The 15,837-nt window shown below is 33.0% G+C and overlaps 2 protein-coding genes across 5 annotated transcripts in view; one reads left to right on the top strand and one right to left on the bottom strand.

Moving 5' to 3' along the window:
* Window positions 1-15,837, top strand: part of msi (RNA-binding protein musashi) — a 579,058-nt gene that overhangs the window by 413,028 nt on the left and 150,193 nt on the right. The gene's annotated exons all lie outside the window — the stretch shown is intronic.
* Window positions 7,306-15,837, bottom strand: part of LOC140441268 (uncharacterized) — a 208,824-nt gene continuing 200,292 nt past the window's right edge. The window contains exon 6 of one of the 2 annotated variants that reach the window (XM_072531881.1): window positions 7,306-7,495. In XM_072531881.1, coding sequence (XP_072387982.1) covers window positions 7,400-7,495 — 96 coding nt within the window. In that variant the 3' untranslated portion in view covers window positions 7,306-7,399. The remainder of the gene's footprint in view (window positions 7,496-15,837) is intronic. The other variant, XR_011950973.1, reaches the window with a different exon arrangement.

The raw sequence follows: 15,837 nt of genomic DNA, 5'->3' as shown, positions 1-15,837 counted from the left end.
AAATAGTCTGTAGAAAGCTAATAAGCTTCCATATAATATAGATTATTTTGAACAAGAAATATTGGCGGGACGTTTTTATTATTAATGCTCTAAAAGTGGTAAGTTTAAAATTTAGAATATATAATTCGGTATTAAAATGTTTTCTTATGTATTTTAGTGTGTTGCAGTAGTCTTAAAACTAAGTATATTTACTGTTAATATAATAGTTTGACAAATAATTAACATTTTAAAAAGTCCTCACTTACTAACTATTCTGATGTTTTGGCAACGCTGTGGGGTTCTGACGTCGAAAATCTTGAATGACGTGCACGCATTTTTATATGAAAAATACTATAGTCGGTTATACGAATAGTATAAAACTACCGATTTGACTTCAAGTACTATTCGCACCAGTCTATTTCTATCCATTCCCTTTTTATGGTCATACCAGAAAAATGTCTCTTGTCCACCTTCATCTATGTCATCCATCTTCTTCGTATGCCTCACTTGGCGATCATCAAGATCCATTTTACTGTGTCTGCAGCAGTTCTAAAGAATTCTATTGTTGGTTTTCCACTCTACTGCTTCAAACTTTTCAACCAGGACGTACGTCGTCTCCCCGGTCCTCTTTTTCCTTCCACTTTTCCTTGTATAATCAATCGCATTAACTCATATTTTTCATTATTTAGTATGTCACCAAAGTAGCTCATTTTTCTTTCCGTAATAGTGTTGAGTATTTCTTTTTTTTTTTTCATTTTTCTTAACCCTTTGTGGTAGTTGTCATGAAATACATGACACTATTACAACACGTATAAATTTACTAACAATTATTTTGCCCACAGGTCGCCTTGCATGTCATACATCAAAATCGTAAAACACGGGTTTAGTCGTTGGCGTCTCTAACATGCCGTAAATATAAAGTCCTATAACTGGTTGACCATTCAATAGATGAAAATTTTAAAAAGATATTTGAATTGTTCAGTAGATTTCGGTTGAGAATCACCCATATCGGTTTTCGGCAAATCCTGTTAATTGTTTTGAATGCGTTTATGTTTGATCATGCGCGTACTATACCTACTTGCTTCCATTTCAATTAAAGAGAAGTGTTTATTTGGAGTTCTGTTGATTTTATAAAGAATAGGTTACTATTTTTAACATGAGTAAAAGAAGATATTTAACTCAGGCAGAGTTAAAGGCCCTAAACCCTATTCATTTTACAAATTCCCAATTGTCAATAGAAGCACGTGAAAGCCAAACAGGGTCGTACTGATGTGTATCATATGATTTTTAAAAATATTTAATTTTGAAACTGTTAGTGTAAGAATTTCTTGAAATTTGATCATTATATCACAATTAAACTAAACTCTAAAAAATAACACGACCAGTAAATAACTTAACAATAACTATAACATAAATATAACACAATATATTAACTTAAAAATCAACATTATACAATTTGAATTTAAAATGCTGGCAAGTTTGGATCTGTACCATGAGAATCTGTCTGACTTAAGGTAATAAATTATATTTAATAGCCTCTTGACGAATGAGATGGCGAATATCAACACGTGCTCATGTTTATAGATGGGAATTTGGTAAACAAATGTACTTTAGTATCTTACTAAGGTGACGACTCGGATACTTATACTAATATTATAGAATATGAAGTAGATTTAGACTCCTCTAAAGATGAGATGCTCCGAGAGGAAATTTTAAAATCGGATGACTCAGCTAAAAATAGAAAGGTTACAAAATATTCTGATTTTTGGGAACCATGGGAGGATAATCAACTGAAATTTAAAAGTTTTTCGTCTATCTACTTCTGTAAGAGGTGCCCAAGATGTCCTGTTTTACACCCCGGCAATTGTTTGCAAGTCTATAAGTGAAAAATAGATTGATACTTTTTATAAAGAATATATACACCAGTCTGTAATAAAGTTCAACTTAAATTTAATTTAAGTTGGCGTTTAAAATATGCTAGTAAAATGTAACAATAAATTGTAATATAAAAACATGAATTTTATTAGAACCAAATGAGAGTTTAATTAAACACAGTATTCAAACTCATTATTTTAAATTCAACTGTAGCTTGTTTAACATGTTTTGTTCAGTTATACCAAATAGGAATTATTTAGAATAAATAGAAGAAAAGATAGAGCAATTTTAAATAACGTTGTTATACCCGGTTCACAATTTGTTGATAGCTCACTACAAGTTTAACCCTAATTAGAAAACTGAAATACAGAGAGGATAAGTAATACGATATAATAGTAAAAACCAACCTAAAACTGACGGTTTAAGACGTTTTCGACTAACCCACCTTATATCTGAAGGAATACAATAACTTATAATCCTATTACGGGGGTATTTTGAATGGTTAGATATGAATGACCAGTGTCGTAGAGTATATGATTGAAACATTTATTTGAACTAAATAAATATATTTTTTAAATTGTACTTATGTAAATTGTATTTTTTAATAAAACTTATTTATTTTATTCAAAAATAAAATGTTTCTTGCCATTTGTAAAAGATACATTTATTTAAATAAGGAAAAAGGCGCCAAATGTCGCCTGGCAAAATTTCCACTGTGTTTTAAATGTATCCATTATTTTTGAATCCGGAGAAAACTAATAAATAAGGTGCATTATCTAATACTATAATTGAATTTGGTGGTATGTGTTCAATCATTTGCTCAAAAAAAACTCTTCGAAAACATCAGCTGCCATCTCCTCGTGATAGTCTTTTGTGCTTTTGGAATGAAATTCCAACAAACCATGCTTAACAAGTACTTTTTCACTGCCAATGTGAGAAATTATTAATCTACTGCCTTTAACAGAAGGTGGGGAGATACCAGTAGACCAACCTTCCATAAAGGCTTGCCTGGAGCTTAATATATTTTTATCTGACCAAATTTTTTTTAGAGTATGACCTGAGTTTACCCACGTTTCATCCTGGTAGAAGATGGGCCTTTCTTCAGCCCGGAATTTTCGTATGAATCTTAGATAATTTCTTCTCCAACATCATCTTCTCCTCCCGGTCAATCAAAAGTGATTTTCGGTCTGATTTCTCGCACCGGAAATTTAATTCTTTTAAAACTTGCCACAATTTAGTTTGTCCAATATGAGACAAATCCGGGTCGTCTCTAACTTCTTTTGTAAAATTTTGTTTAGGTTTGGTATTTCTTTTTTGAAAAAAAAATCCATGAATTTTCCTTTGAATACCATTTTTGGCAAATTCATCAATTTCAATAGGCTTTTTCCCACTCTTTAAGTGTTCGTTTGTGTTTGGGTTAGCTATACCGTGTTTTTTTCTTTCTGATAGGAACCTATATAAAGTTGACTCTCCTACGCCAGTCATGTTGGCACAACTTTCGACTATGTTGCGAACAGTGTTTGTAGGATTCTGAGAAACCAGAGCATCGTGAACGTTCAGGACAAGAGTCTTCTCTCTTGGTGAATAGACAGACTTACTGACTGTACGCAACAGTACCGGTGTAAAACTTGATGATGAAGCCATCACAAACAATCCAACAAAACGAGCACGAGCGAAAGGTACCTATATGTTCGTAGGTATATGGAATAAAAAATCACTCACGCACTGCATATAATTCGCAAAAGAAATATTCGAGACGCTAATTACTGCCGTAGACGCGGAAACACCGACGAGCCGTAAATTACATGCGATCAGAAACGTACTAAACAAAAAAATTGTTTTCGTTCGTAATAACTTCACCCTTTCAAGTTAAGTTTCGAATATAATTATATTATTAAAAATCTGGGAAATTCCATCTTAATTATCTTGCAACGAATAGTACCTTCGGATATGAATTCCAGGTTTTCTAGTAAAGTGATTAAACGCGAAGATTAGTATTGAAATATCCAAAGAGATAAGGTATTCTTATTTACAAAATTGTTAATGGTTAAATTCTTATTTTTATTAATATAATATAATAACCAACATTAGTCGTGAAAGTTTTAATTGTTTTTTTGCTAAATGTATTAGTATTAAAATATTATCAATATTATATATAACAGTATTAAAACATTATATTATTATTTAATGTATAAACACCTTAGGAACGCCTATGATTTACGACCGTTTTATGAGTTTGAGGCATATTTCGTGCTCCCAACAATTTGTGAACGAAGAATAGAAATATTGGATTGATTAAACGGCCACGACAACCTCAGTGCACTTTCATGTGTCAAACAATGACACGTAGTTCAGTAGGCATGTAATACATGCCAATGACTTTTACGTCACTCGTCATTGCGTCCGACCGCAAAGGGTTAATGTTGTAATGTAACTTGCCCAGAAGGGATATTGAGGATTAAGAGAAATAGGAATTCCAGGTGCAAGTGCAAACCGGCGCCCAGATGTTTTGAAGGGCATAACGGTGAGCTCTGGGACGTTGTTTTATTTATCTACATGGGGGATATTTGGATAAAAAATTGAAAATTAAAACGTACCAATAAAAATAACAATCTTTGGTACAAAAAGAGAGGGGAATAATAAAGGGCGCCACCTTGTCTTTTTTCGAGAGACGAGGAAAACTCGACAATTATTAGAAAATTTGGTTTAAGAAAGATTCTAAAAGAATGACAAATATGCTAAACCTCTCTATAAAACCAACATGGATGCATAGTTAAAAAGAACGATAAATAAAACACTTACCTTATATGGTCGCTCTATATTTCCTCTCTATAAGAGAGTAATAAATAAATAATTGCTACTAATTAACAATTTTTATTTCTTAAAAGTTCAGCCACGTAAAAGTTAATACATATAAATATACCAACATATTAACAAAATAGACATAAACCAAACAATGCAAATAGCCAAATTCAAAAAAATTAAAATAAGTCAGGTTTTTGCACAAATATTTCTAGAATTAAAATTGGGTAGTGGTATGAATTTAATTTTAAATTAAATGATACTCAAATTTAAAGTAGAAATAAACAAAGATGTTGACATTACCTCAGTTATTAGCATATCATGATATGTATGTATGATAATTTATTATCTTCTAACATATAGCCACAGAGATAGCTGAGCAAAAAGTATAGTAATTATCCTTTGATTACTAGAGTACTAAACATAAAAAATTATGGGTTGTTCATAAAAAACAAAGGTGATTCTGTAATAAAAAAAGATTAGGGGACATACCATATCCAAAAAAAACGAAGCACTGCACTAAATACATATGGAACAAAAATTTAAAATAAAACCAGGTATATCTCCTTCGTTCACAATTAGAAAATATCCAGCATTATTTTTCTAACTGTTTTCTCAAGTTTTAAATTAAGTTAAAAAAATTTACAAAGAACTGTGCACGTTTTGATCTAGTTGGCATTGACTTTAAACACTTATTTTAATTCGGCTTATCTGCTAACTTGCATCTTGGTAAATGAGAATACTAAGATGTGTACTAAACGCTTGTATTACTTAACTCTAGTAGTATTATTTTTCTAATTTTTTACACGCAAAGTATTAAATTGCGGTGATTTACGAACCTTCCCTATTTGTGTTCGGACTTCTCAACTTAAGTTGACCGTTTCTCTCGGTCGCCCAAAGGAAAGTGAAGTCATGTAAAATTTCATTTCCCCGCGAGAATTAGTGGAAATTTACCAAAGTATATTTTTTTTATTCCGTGTGTGGGTCGCCGGTCTAAGAATCAGCATTTATTTTAAAATCTCTACAAGGCATCTGAGAAAAAAAGAATCAAATAGTGAGACAGTTAATATTTCTCCAAATTTGTTTATTCTAATCATTTTAGAACACAAAAGGATATTAAACATTTTCGGTTCTTCTGATTTACAGAGTGAAAAAAAATGCTACAATGTTTCAGTGCTTGTTTTGTGTTGTATCCATGATATTTTTCACATTCTTTGATAACACCATATCTCATCTTTTTTCAATTGCGACCATAATTGTCCAGGCTTCAACTCCATATAAAAGAATAGAGAATACGTAACATCTCAATACTCTAGTTCTAATTTGTATTCCCAATTTTCCATTGCATAATACTGCCTTCATCTTATTAAAAGCGCTTCTGGTCATCTTAAAGCGTCAATTTATTTCAAGGCTGAGGTCCCATTGTTCATTGAGCTCACATCCCAAGTAATTGTATCTTGGTACTTTCTCTAAAGCTTTTCCTTTAACGCAGATTGTTTTATCTTCAATCTTGTTCTTACTGAAAATCATGATTTTTATTTTTTTTGTGTATTCAGAGTCATTCCATACATCTCGCAGTACTGCGTACTGCGAACAACCACAATTTGGTGCTGTCCGCAAGGAGTATTTTATCATCTGCATATCTGAGATTATTCACTAGTGTTCTTTTAATTGATATGGCTTCATTGATGTCTTCTAGTGCCTCTTAAAACATATCTTCTGAGCCATATTAAAAAGTAGAGGGATTAGTACACATTCCTGTCTTGCTTCTCTTCTTATAGGCATCTTTTTAGATCTTTCTTGGTCTACTCGTATTATGGCTTTCTGATATCGGTATTGTAATGGTTCTCACATCCGGATCATCTATTTCTGTGTTTTGTAATATATTTGCAAGCCTTCTGTGTTGTATTTTGTCGAAGGCTTTATCAAAGTCAACTAGACATGCATAGTCACAGTTAACATCTCGACACCGATCTATGAATATTTGTTTAGTAAATAATGCCTCTCTTGTCATTCATATATTTCTGATTCCTACGTTATTTACCTTATCAATAAGGTGTTTGCTATGTTTCCCAGTCTTTATCTCGGCCGTTTTTAATATGGTTTTAGTTTGATTCTTACCTGCTCTGGTTTCAATATCGTCTGTGAGTAAAGATCTTATACAGTTTTTGTATATTTTCACTTACTCTCTGTGTATGGGTATTTATTTCTCCGAACCTTTCCTATTTTTAATTTCTTTCAAGAAATCCCGATATTTTATATCGCTTAAGGGATGATCACTGCTGAAGACGTGAGCTCCCAAGTATTTGAACTGCCAAATCTCTTATTCATTGTTCTTGCAATTAATTAAGATTGTACATAACAAAGGATCTTTATCAAACGTCCTGCCATTGCTATTTTACTCCTTAATAAAAATTTCTAACCTCTTTTTTAACATAGTTGTCTTCTATTATTTCTAGTTGTTTTTCCTGTAATTTTCTTTTCTTCTGCCTGAATAATCGTTTAGCTTCTCTTCGTTTGATTTTATAATACTCTTTACTTATTTCTGGATTGTTTCTAATATTTTCGATTTTTCAGAAACAAATTTAGATATTAGTTTATAATTAAATTGGGATTCAAACAAACTCTTTAGTTGGAAGAAAATAATCATTTTTTTAAAACAGTATTTTATTAGATAACAAAAATCACAAAGAAACTATCATTATTTTATTGATATGGTTGTTTGTGTTTTCCTGACTTAAATTCAATTTTCCTCGCACTCTTCTTCTGCTTTCTCCATTTGCTTGTACGTATCGTACATATCTTGCTGAATAGGGAAGGTTTGGTTGAAAGTTAAAAACTGAAAACAAAAAAAAACATTAATCTATTTATTCTAAATATCCATACAAATATACATAAGAATACACATAAGTATGTAACTATACAGAATAATATAGAAGATTGCAAGATTAAGATCTGCTGTAATCGTATGCTACTGACTTTTTATGTATTAATCTGTTTTTAGTATTCAATCTTTTGTACATTATTTCAATAGTATATTTTCAAGTAATATCAATGAAAGTTCTATACATATATGTAAACTGTGAAGTTCTTAATGTTCATTAGAAACCCAATGAAAACTTTTTTTCTAGTCATTTTATAATAATATAATGGCAGAGCAATATTATAGGGGGGTTTGCAGTGCTCCAAAGTGGACCGGGTTCTTGATTACTCATAAGAAATACATTTTTTTATTCATATAATTTTAAATTAATTTATCATTTTTTAAAAATTGCTACGTTATTATTAATTTATTATCGACCCATTCCGCCACACTAAAGTTATCCCACCTCATGCGTTTGCGTCGCACGAAAAAGCACCAATGGACAGAGATAGAATTTACTAAGAGCACCGTACCAATATTATTCCAAGATAAATTTCTTGGTAATGAAAAGAACAAAACATACTTAATAGACCTTCTCATAACTGCTCTATCAGAAGTTGGTTTTAGTATCGACTAGGCTGAATCTGATGCAGATACAGTCATCATAATCCGTTCTGCGCTTGCTGCATTGCAAGCCTGTGATTCTGTGACGGTCATAGCAGAGGACATTGACATTGTTGTCTTGCTCACGGCATTAGGAAGGCAGCAGTCCAATGTTGCTTATTCAAAGTGTCCAATTAAACCTTCAAAAGGGAGTAAGTCGCATTAATTATACTGTCCTTCAAGTTTTACATATAGCGACGTCATTGCAGAGACATTGCTGTTTCTTCATGTTTTTTAAGGATGTGTCACAAAATTAGTAGCTTACGAGATCTGCAAACTTAAATTAATCAAAAATCAAAATTTTACAGAAACATCCTGAGTTAGCTAGTGGAGCAGCATTATTTCTCCGAGTTCCCCGAGAAATCCGAGCCATTTTTTCGTCTCTTTATATGGTGCAAATAAAGATGATTCTCCTAACAGCATGAGATACAAACAATTCACCAAGAAAGTGAACAAAATTTCATTCAACTTATTATCGCTTCCGCCAACACAAGATGCAGCTCGTTTCCACAGTGTTATAGTTTATAACCAGGAAACACTGCGCTCCTGAAGGTTGGGGCTGGAAAAAGTACGGAAAGATTTGGATACCAATTAAACTTTCGAAACTCAAACACACCCCAAACTTCTGAAATTAATTTTCTGCAGATGCAAAGGAATCTATGTGAAAATATGTGTGGTTGCCGACAATTACGAACTCAAATGCTCTGTAGTGCCTCAACTGTTCTGGTGAAACCTGCAGTGACATCATGGAAATAATAAAATTAATCGAAAAATTAGAAGAATTCGAAGATAAATTACCCAATTATAACTTTCGTTCTTTCGTAAACATTCACTTTCGATACTGAATTAGATCCTGAACCTTAGTCTAGACCATCAAAGAAAATAAGAAAATAATAGCTGGAAACCAACTTTTTAAATATATAATTATGCTCAATAATATCTCGCCTGAAGATTTTCAGTGAAGTATACGAGGCAAAATGATCAAGAAAGAAGATAGTTGTAGACTGGAATAAAAAAATCGTAAATATAGAAGCAGTGGCGCACCGAGGGTGGGGGTCTTGGGGGTTAAACCCCCCCCCCCCCAGGACCCTATTCCGACACTGTTACTTACACATTTTAAGGACTCAAAATGGAGGTAACTCATAAAAAAAATTTTGGTGACCAACCAAAACCACCACCCCCCCCTCCCGAGGCAAATTCTAGGTGCGCTACTGTATAGAAGGGAAAACGACACAACCAGCTACATGGTCGCAACCTCAAAACAATATTCTGAACAATTAGTGTATATATTTGTTGTGGCAAAAAAGTTTTCGTATCTGTTCTATTGAAAATTGAATGTATCAAATATTTCTTGTAATATTTTTCAGCTACTTTTCCGAACCCAGTAATCCAAACAGAAATTTGCAATTTCCGTTAAATTTAAGGTACACGACACAGCACTGAGATTATTGACATTTCTTAATTAATGAACCAACAACAAACCCGCAGTTAACTTCATGGTAATTACGCCAGCATTTCGATGAGGAATTGTTTGAACTGTCACGGTTATTATGCAGCAATTTCATTTCTTATTTTTAAATCAACATTTCTGAACGTTATTATTATTTAGTTGATTTGGTTTGACTGTAGTTAATATGTAAATTTGTTCAGTTTTATGCCATATTAGGTTTAATTACCATTTTTAACCGAAATATATTCTTGAAGAATGAAGTTAGTATTTTTGAACAGTATAGATACAAATACCAATTTTTAACGGTTTTTAATGCATTTTCTATAATGCCGCTCACCATATTTTCTATTTGATGTTACTATATTAATGGTAATTCCATACACTTTTTCAGATTTCAGTAGGATGTTTATTTGCTAGTTTTTTATTACGATATTGTGTTTCCTTTCTTTTTAAATGGTAGTTCTATTATCTTCCTCCTCTTCGCTACCAAACCATTTACAAAATTCAACCCCATCATTTTTTGCTGACTGAATTTCCACAGTTTTTTATCTTATCAACTAAATATTCTTTTGGTTTAAATAGCATCTTCTCCTGCATTTGTTTACGATGGTTTTTCATAATTCTCATAATTGTATATAAGTTAGTGCGACTTAGTAGTTCCAGTTTCTTTGCATTAGTTGCTGTGAAGTCGATTGCCAGATGTTTCGCTATCTTTTTGGGGATCGTCCAGTAGGTACAGCATCTACCAAGATGCCCTCTCTTTTTTCTTATTCTTCTTTCTTTACATCTGTGTTTTATTGGTGTTTCTAGTTTCATCTTTACTACTGGATTTTTAACTGTTGTCGTTACCCCATATGGTATTGTTGGCCCAGACATCTTTTTTTAAATACGACAGTTGCAGCTTACATTATACTATATGTTTTTAAAATTGGATGTTAAATATGTTTAGGTAATGTAATAGCTTTATTCACTTAATTCGATATTGTAGCAGTTGGTTCGAATTTTAGTTGTCGTGTTTATGTTATCTTCTATGAATTTTGCAAATTATTTTGGTGTATCATGCAAATGTGTTATACTCAATTGATTTTTCGAATATTTGCCTATTATAAATCAATAGTGACTTGGTTTTTGTCGAAACTCTTGTTTGTTGTTGTTTTTCGGTGATTGGTTATATAGTCAGTAAGGACCTTTGCAGCTTTAGTGAGACTCTCCCTTAATAATACTTGGCCGGATTGGTTTTGTCTCCTTTATTAACGATAGGCATTGTTCTACTTCTGTTTCATTATTCTGGTATTTTTTGGTTGTTATACTTGATAACAAATAGAAAATTAATTCAGACAGAGATTCGTTGTTGCTATCAATTGGATGGTTATATTTCTATGAAAGCAACAATAGCTGCTATATTTTTTATTGACTTTGCTGTTATCAATTCTCTTATTAATTTCTGATATTCAGTAATTTAGTATATTTATACACTTAAACCCACATACCAATGTATATAGTGAGAGAGTAAATCCCCATAGGGGTGGCAGGTTTTTTTAGTGTGGGTTACAATGCTGAAAATTGCGCCCCCCCCATATACTTCTTTTTTACAATAATGATAATTTTATAAGTATATGAAAAACTGTTCACATTTTTTTTAATAATTTTTTAAATTCAAAATATATATTAGAACAGTAAATTTTTGAAACTGGGTACGTTTGTTTTTATATTAAATTATTGCGTGATCATAAGAAAAATATGGGTGGTCACAGTCACATATACAAAAAATACATTAAAAATTCAAATTGACAATAAAAATTTATTACAACAACACATTACAATACCATTCGTCGCTGGAATGGTAGTATTTTTTTAAATACGTCAACTACTTTATCATTATCTGCATTTAGAGTAAGTTCTTGTTCAATAAAAGTATCATTAGATGTTCCAAAAATCTTGCAGCATTGTTAATCGAAGTATCTTCGATTAGCAATGCTTAGATTAGAAAAAATCCTCTCACAAGTACAACTTGTTACAGGAATTGTGGCAAATTTTACCATAAGTAGGCTAAACACTGGAATCATCGATTTTCTATTATGCTGAGACATCCAATCGACCAAGTCGAGAGCTTTCAAAGGAGAAAATTGTTTACTTTTTTCTTATTTTTAACAGTCTTACTTCAGCTTTTGTCTTGCATTTCCTTGCTCATCTATATTTAACATGATATTGCCTACTAAATAATTTTTTTTTGAGTCTTGGTCAAATTTATCGTTTAATTACTTGAATAATTCGGTCAAAGAGCGGATAAAATACTCCAATCTAGTATCTAGTATCTAATCTAGTAAAAACTTTACGTTTTCTCAGAGTAGGAATGTTACTTTGAAGCTTGTCGTCTTCTAATTTGGAATAAATATTATCAAATATAGGTAGTTCGATCCTTATTTCTTCCAAAGCAAGTGCTAAGTTTAAAATAACTTCTATAGCTTCACAAATCTCTATGTCTGGTGATTGAAGTAATCTGCTAACTGTGACAACCATTTGCAGAATTGGGTGCATTCTTAAAATCAAAGGATTTTATTTAATTTAGCGTCCCTTAATCTTTAGCTCTAGTTTTTGTATCATTTGCGTCATCGACCGTCTCTTGAGTGGCTTCTATAATTGCTTCGAGCTGATCTTGCCTCAGCTAGACGAGCCCAAATTGTTTAAGATAAAGATTTTTAAAGTATGTAACTCTATCTAATAAGTACCTTTTTGGACTACCTTCAATATAAGAATAAACCAATTGTGTTCCTAATAAAACAATCGAAAATCTTGGGATTTTCAATATGATTAGCGCAAGCGGCTATCAATACTAAATTTAAAGCAATGAGCATATTAATGAATATACACAATTATAATATTTTTCCCTTTAAATCGTTTCTGTACACCAGTAAAGATTCCTGGCATCGCTAAAGCTACTTTAAAAAATACAGCTTCAACATCCTCCCATCAGTTGAATTTAAATGTTTCAATGCTACTAGCTTTTCAACTGGAAACGTACTACCTTTAGGGATACATCTAAAACCAATAGCAATCTGCTCGCGGCTAGTGACATTAGAAGTCTCGTATGCAATAATAGAAAGAGGCTACCCTTCCACTTGCTTCTAAATATCCCTTATAATTACATTTTTGAGAGAATGTAAAATATCATTTTGAATGTAGTTTGAAGATAAGTAAAATTTTTTGAGGCCGATTCCAAGTATTTTTTAAATGTAAGGTCATATTTTTTAAGAAGTCTAGACCAAACATTCTGCTGGTGACCATGACCACTCAAAAACAATGTAGCTTCATCATTAAAGCAGACCTTCTTTAAATAATCGGGATTTTCTTCTAGAGCGGTTATAATTGGAGACAATATTCCATTCGTCCGTCTGGATCATCTTGCATTATTTGCAGTTTATATGGATGTCATTTATTTGTCTCAAAACTGTTTTTTGCTGATATCATAATCACGAGCTACACTTCTACTTGGTATAAACGGATCTACACGGAATTTTGTATGTATAAGGCTAACTACAAACTAGAATTGTACAGTAAAATCATTATATTTTTTTATATTTCCTACATCTGTAGGAAAACCATAGAATAAATAGTGTGGAAACAGACTGATGAAAGAATGAATGACTGATGAAAAACAATTGGTGGAATAAGTAAAATGTGGTCTTATGGTTTACGTTAAAGAACTATGTTAATTTTAGAGGAATCAAGTAAAAATTAACACGTGATGGTATAAAAATTATTATTTCGCAAAGTGGTTGTCCAAAAAATCTTTTAGAATTTAAATCATTCGTTTGTCACACGCTAATACATTTTTAAAGTAAACAATATAGCTTTATTTTTTTAATTATGACTTACTATTTTTACATACCTTACAATCGTTTCTGTAATCTCGTAGATAGGTATTGTTTGTTTTAGTTACACTACAGTGGAGTGTACAGTCTTTTTTAATATTTGCTTTTCCTAGAGGTTAACAACATACGAGGTGTTTGTGTTAAGTGCGACGTCACAGCGCCGTGAGAAATTCTTTTGTTCTCGGAAAGAATATACGTACAACGCAAATCCTTCGTATTCTCTAGTACTTTTTTGATACGAGTTATGCTACAATGGGTTAGAACGAGTTTTCTATGAGGTATTTGAACCGTGGAATTTCCGCAAATTACAATTTTTTATCAGAATTAAGTTTATTAAAAGCTAATTTCTTAGTAAATAAATAATGATAATCAAGATTAGTATATTCCATATTTTGTAAGATAGTTTGGTCTTTTTGACAGTCGACAAAAACAGAATATTTATACTATATATAAACTAAATAATATATAAAAACTTATTTGTAGGATGGATACATTTTAATCTTTAACTCCGTAACGACCCCAAATATTTTCCGTTGGAAATGGGAATCTCTGGTCAGACCTCGCTGAAAAAAGTTGTGGATTCTGTCAACACTGTAGATCTAAAAGATAGAACGGAACAGGGCCCATTTGTGAGAACTTCAGACACTAAGACCTTTCTATTTGCATTACCACTAAGAGTGGATAGTTGAAAATTATTTTATGAAATTTTCTTCGCGAATACGAATATGTAATCCCCCATCTCATTATACATAAGATGGAATAGTTTTCAACTATCCACTTCCGTGTATACAGAAAAGTACAAAGCCACCGAACTATATAGGATTGGAAGGCTGTACGATAGGTGTGCTTAAGGCGGGCCCACTGTATCATACGGACTAGACCCATAAAGACCTGGCATTTGGTCTTTCTGGGACCCAGGCTAAACTGGACCCCTATTTCTGCCAGAATAAGCAGGATTTCTAAATCTTAGCTCTTCCTGCTGTTCCGAATGTTTAATCCTTTGGTAACCTTATGCCCTTACAGAAAGGCACAAAACTCTTTAGGAGTAACTCCTTCATTTGGCTCGGTTGCATAAAGGCCGAACTCAAGATCTACCACCTCTGATAGTGCCGGACACTTCCAGAGGACATGTGAGGAGGATCAAGTTGACCCTATTGGTCAACGCAACATCAGCCAGTGCTCTCTTGCATACAAGAACTAGCTTAGAGCTGCCTTTGGGTGCTTCCAGAGCCCTTAGCACTGCTTAGCTGTCAGAGCAGACAGAGATGTTTCTGCCTGAGAAAACCATATCTATTTTTTCCTGAGCACATACCAGGATTGCAAAGATCACGGCCTGGAAGACTGATGCAAAGGAACCAAAAACTTGACTATACTCAAATACGACCCCGTCATCACATATACCAGTGCCTACCTGCTCGTCAATTCTGGACCCATCTGTAAACGGGGTGAGTCAGCTGCGATGGATCAGTGAAGATTCTCGTTAAATCCACTCATTTCGATCAGGAAATTGAGTCAAGAAGGAGGATGAGAATGATAAAAGGCTATGCTGTCCCGTAGCATAGAAAGTACAGGACAACACTTGATGGTCTGTCTCCAAATGTCACAATGGCTCATCTGACCAGTTGTTTCTAACCAGTATCCAGAACAGTTATCATGGCTTTGTGCTCTAGCATGTACTAAGATGTAGAGGAGGTAAAGTCAACAAATCCTCAAGAGCCGCTGTGGGAGTGGTCCTTATGCCTCCTGAGATGATAACGCATAGGGTGACCTCGTCTTCTGGAGTTTTATGTTAATAAAAATCGTAATCAACAATTTAACAAATAAACTTTATGAGATGAGGTCCACGTTGGACACCAGATACCATAGTGATTATGACTGATTTCGAAAAAAAAAAAAAAAAAAAAAAAAAAACATAAAACTCCAGGAGACGAGGTACATCCTGGGCACCTAGTAGCTCGAGGATCATCGCCGTCACAATATTCTTATTCATCGACCTCCTCAGAACCTTTCCAAGTAAGGATCTTCGACTGAGTTGGAATAAAAATAACATAAAACTCCTGGAAAGGAGGTCCATCCTGGGCAACCAGTAGTTCGAGGACCATCGTTGTCATCATATTTGTATCTAGCGACCTCGAAAACCTCTGGGTTATGACTATCGACTAATTTACAATGAAATTAACATAATCCAGGAGATCCAAGTTTTACCCTGGGCCCCAGTTACCTCGAGGACCATCGTCGTTATCATATTCGTGCTCAGCAACCTCGAAAATCCCCCGAGTAACAGAATTGAAACTGATTCTTTCGATATTTTCCTAGTAGCAAGTTTTTAATTT

Source organism: Diabrotica undecimpunctata, chromosome 5 (assembly GCF_040954645.1).
Source record: "Diabrotica undecimpunctata isolate CICGRU chromosome 5, icDiaUnde3, whole genome shotgun sequence".
Taxonomy (NCBI): domain Eukaryota; kingdom Metazoa; phylum Arthropoda; class Insecta; order Coleoptera; family Chrysomelidae; genus Diabrotica; species Diabrotica undecimpunctata.
Note: the sequence above shows the minus strand (reverse complement) of the source record. Positions and strands in the feature narration are given on the sequence as shown.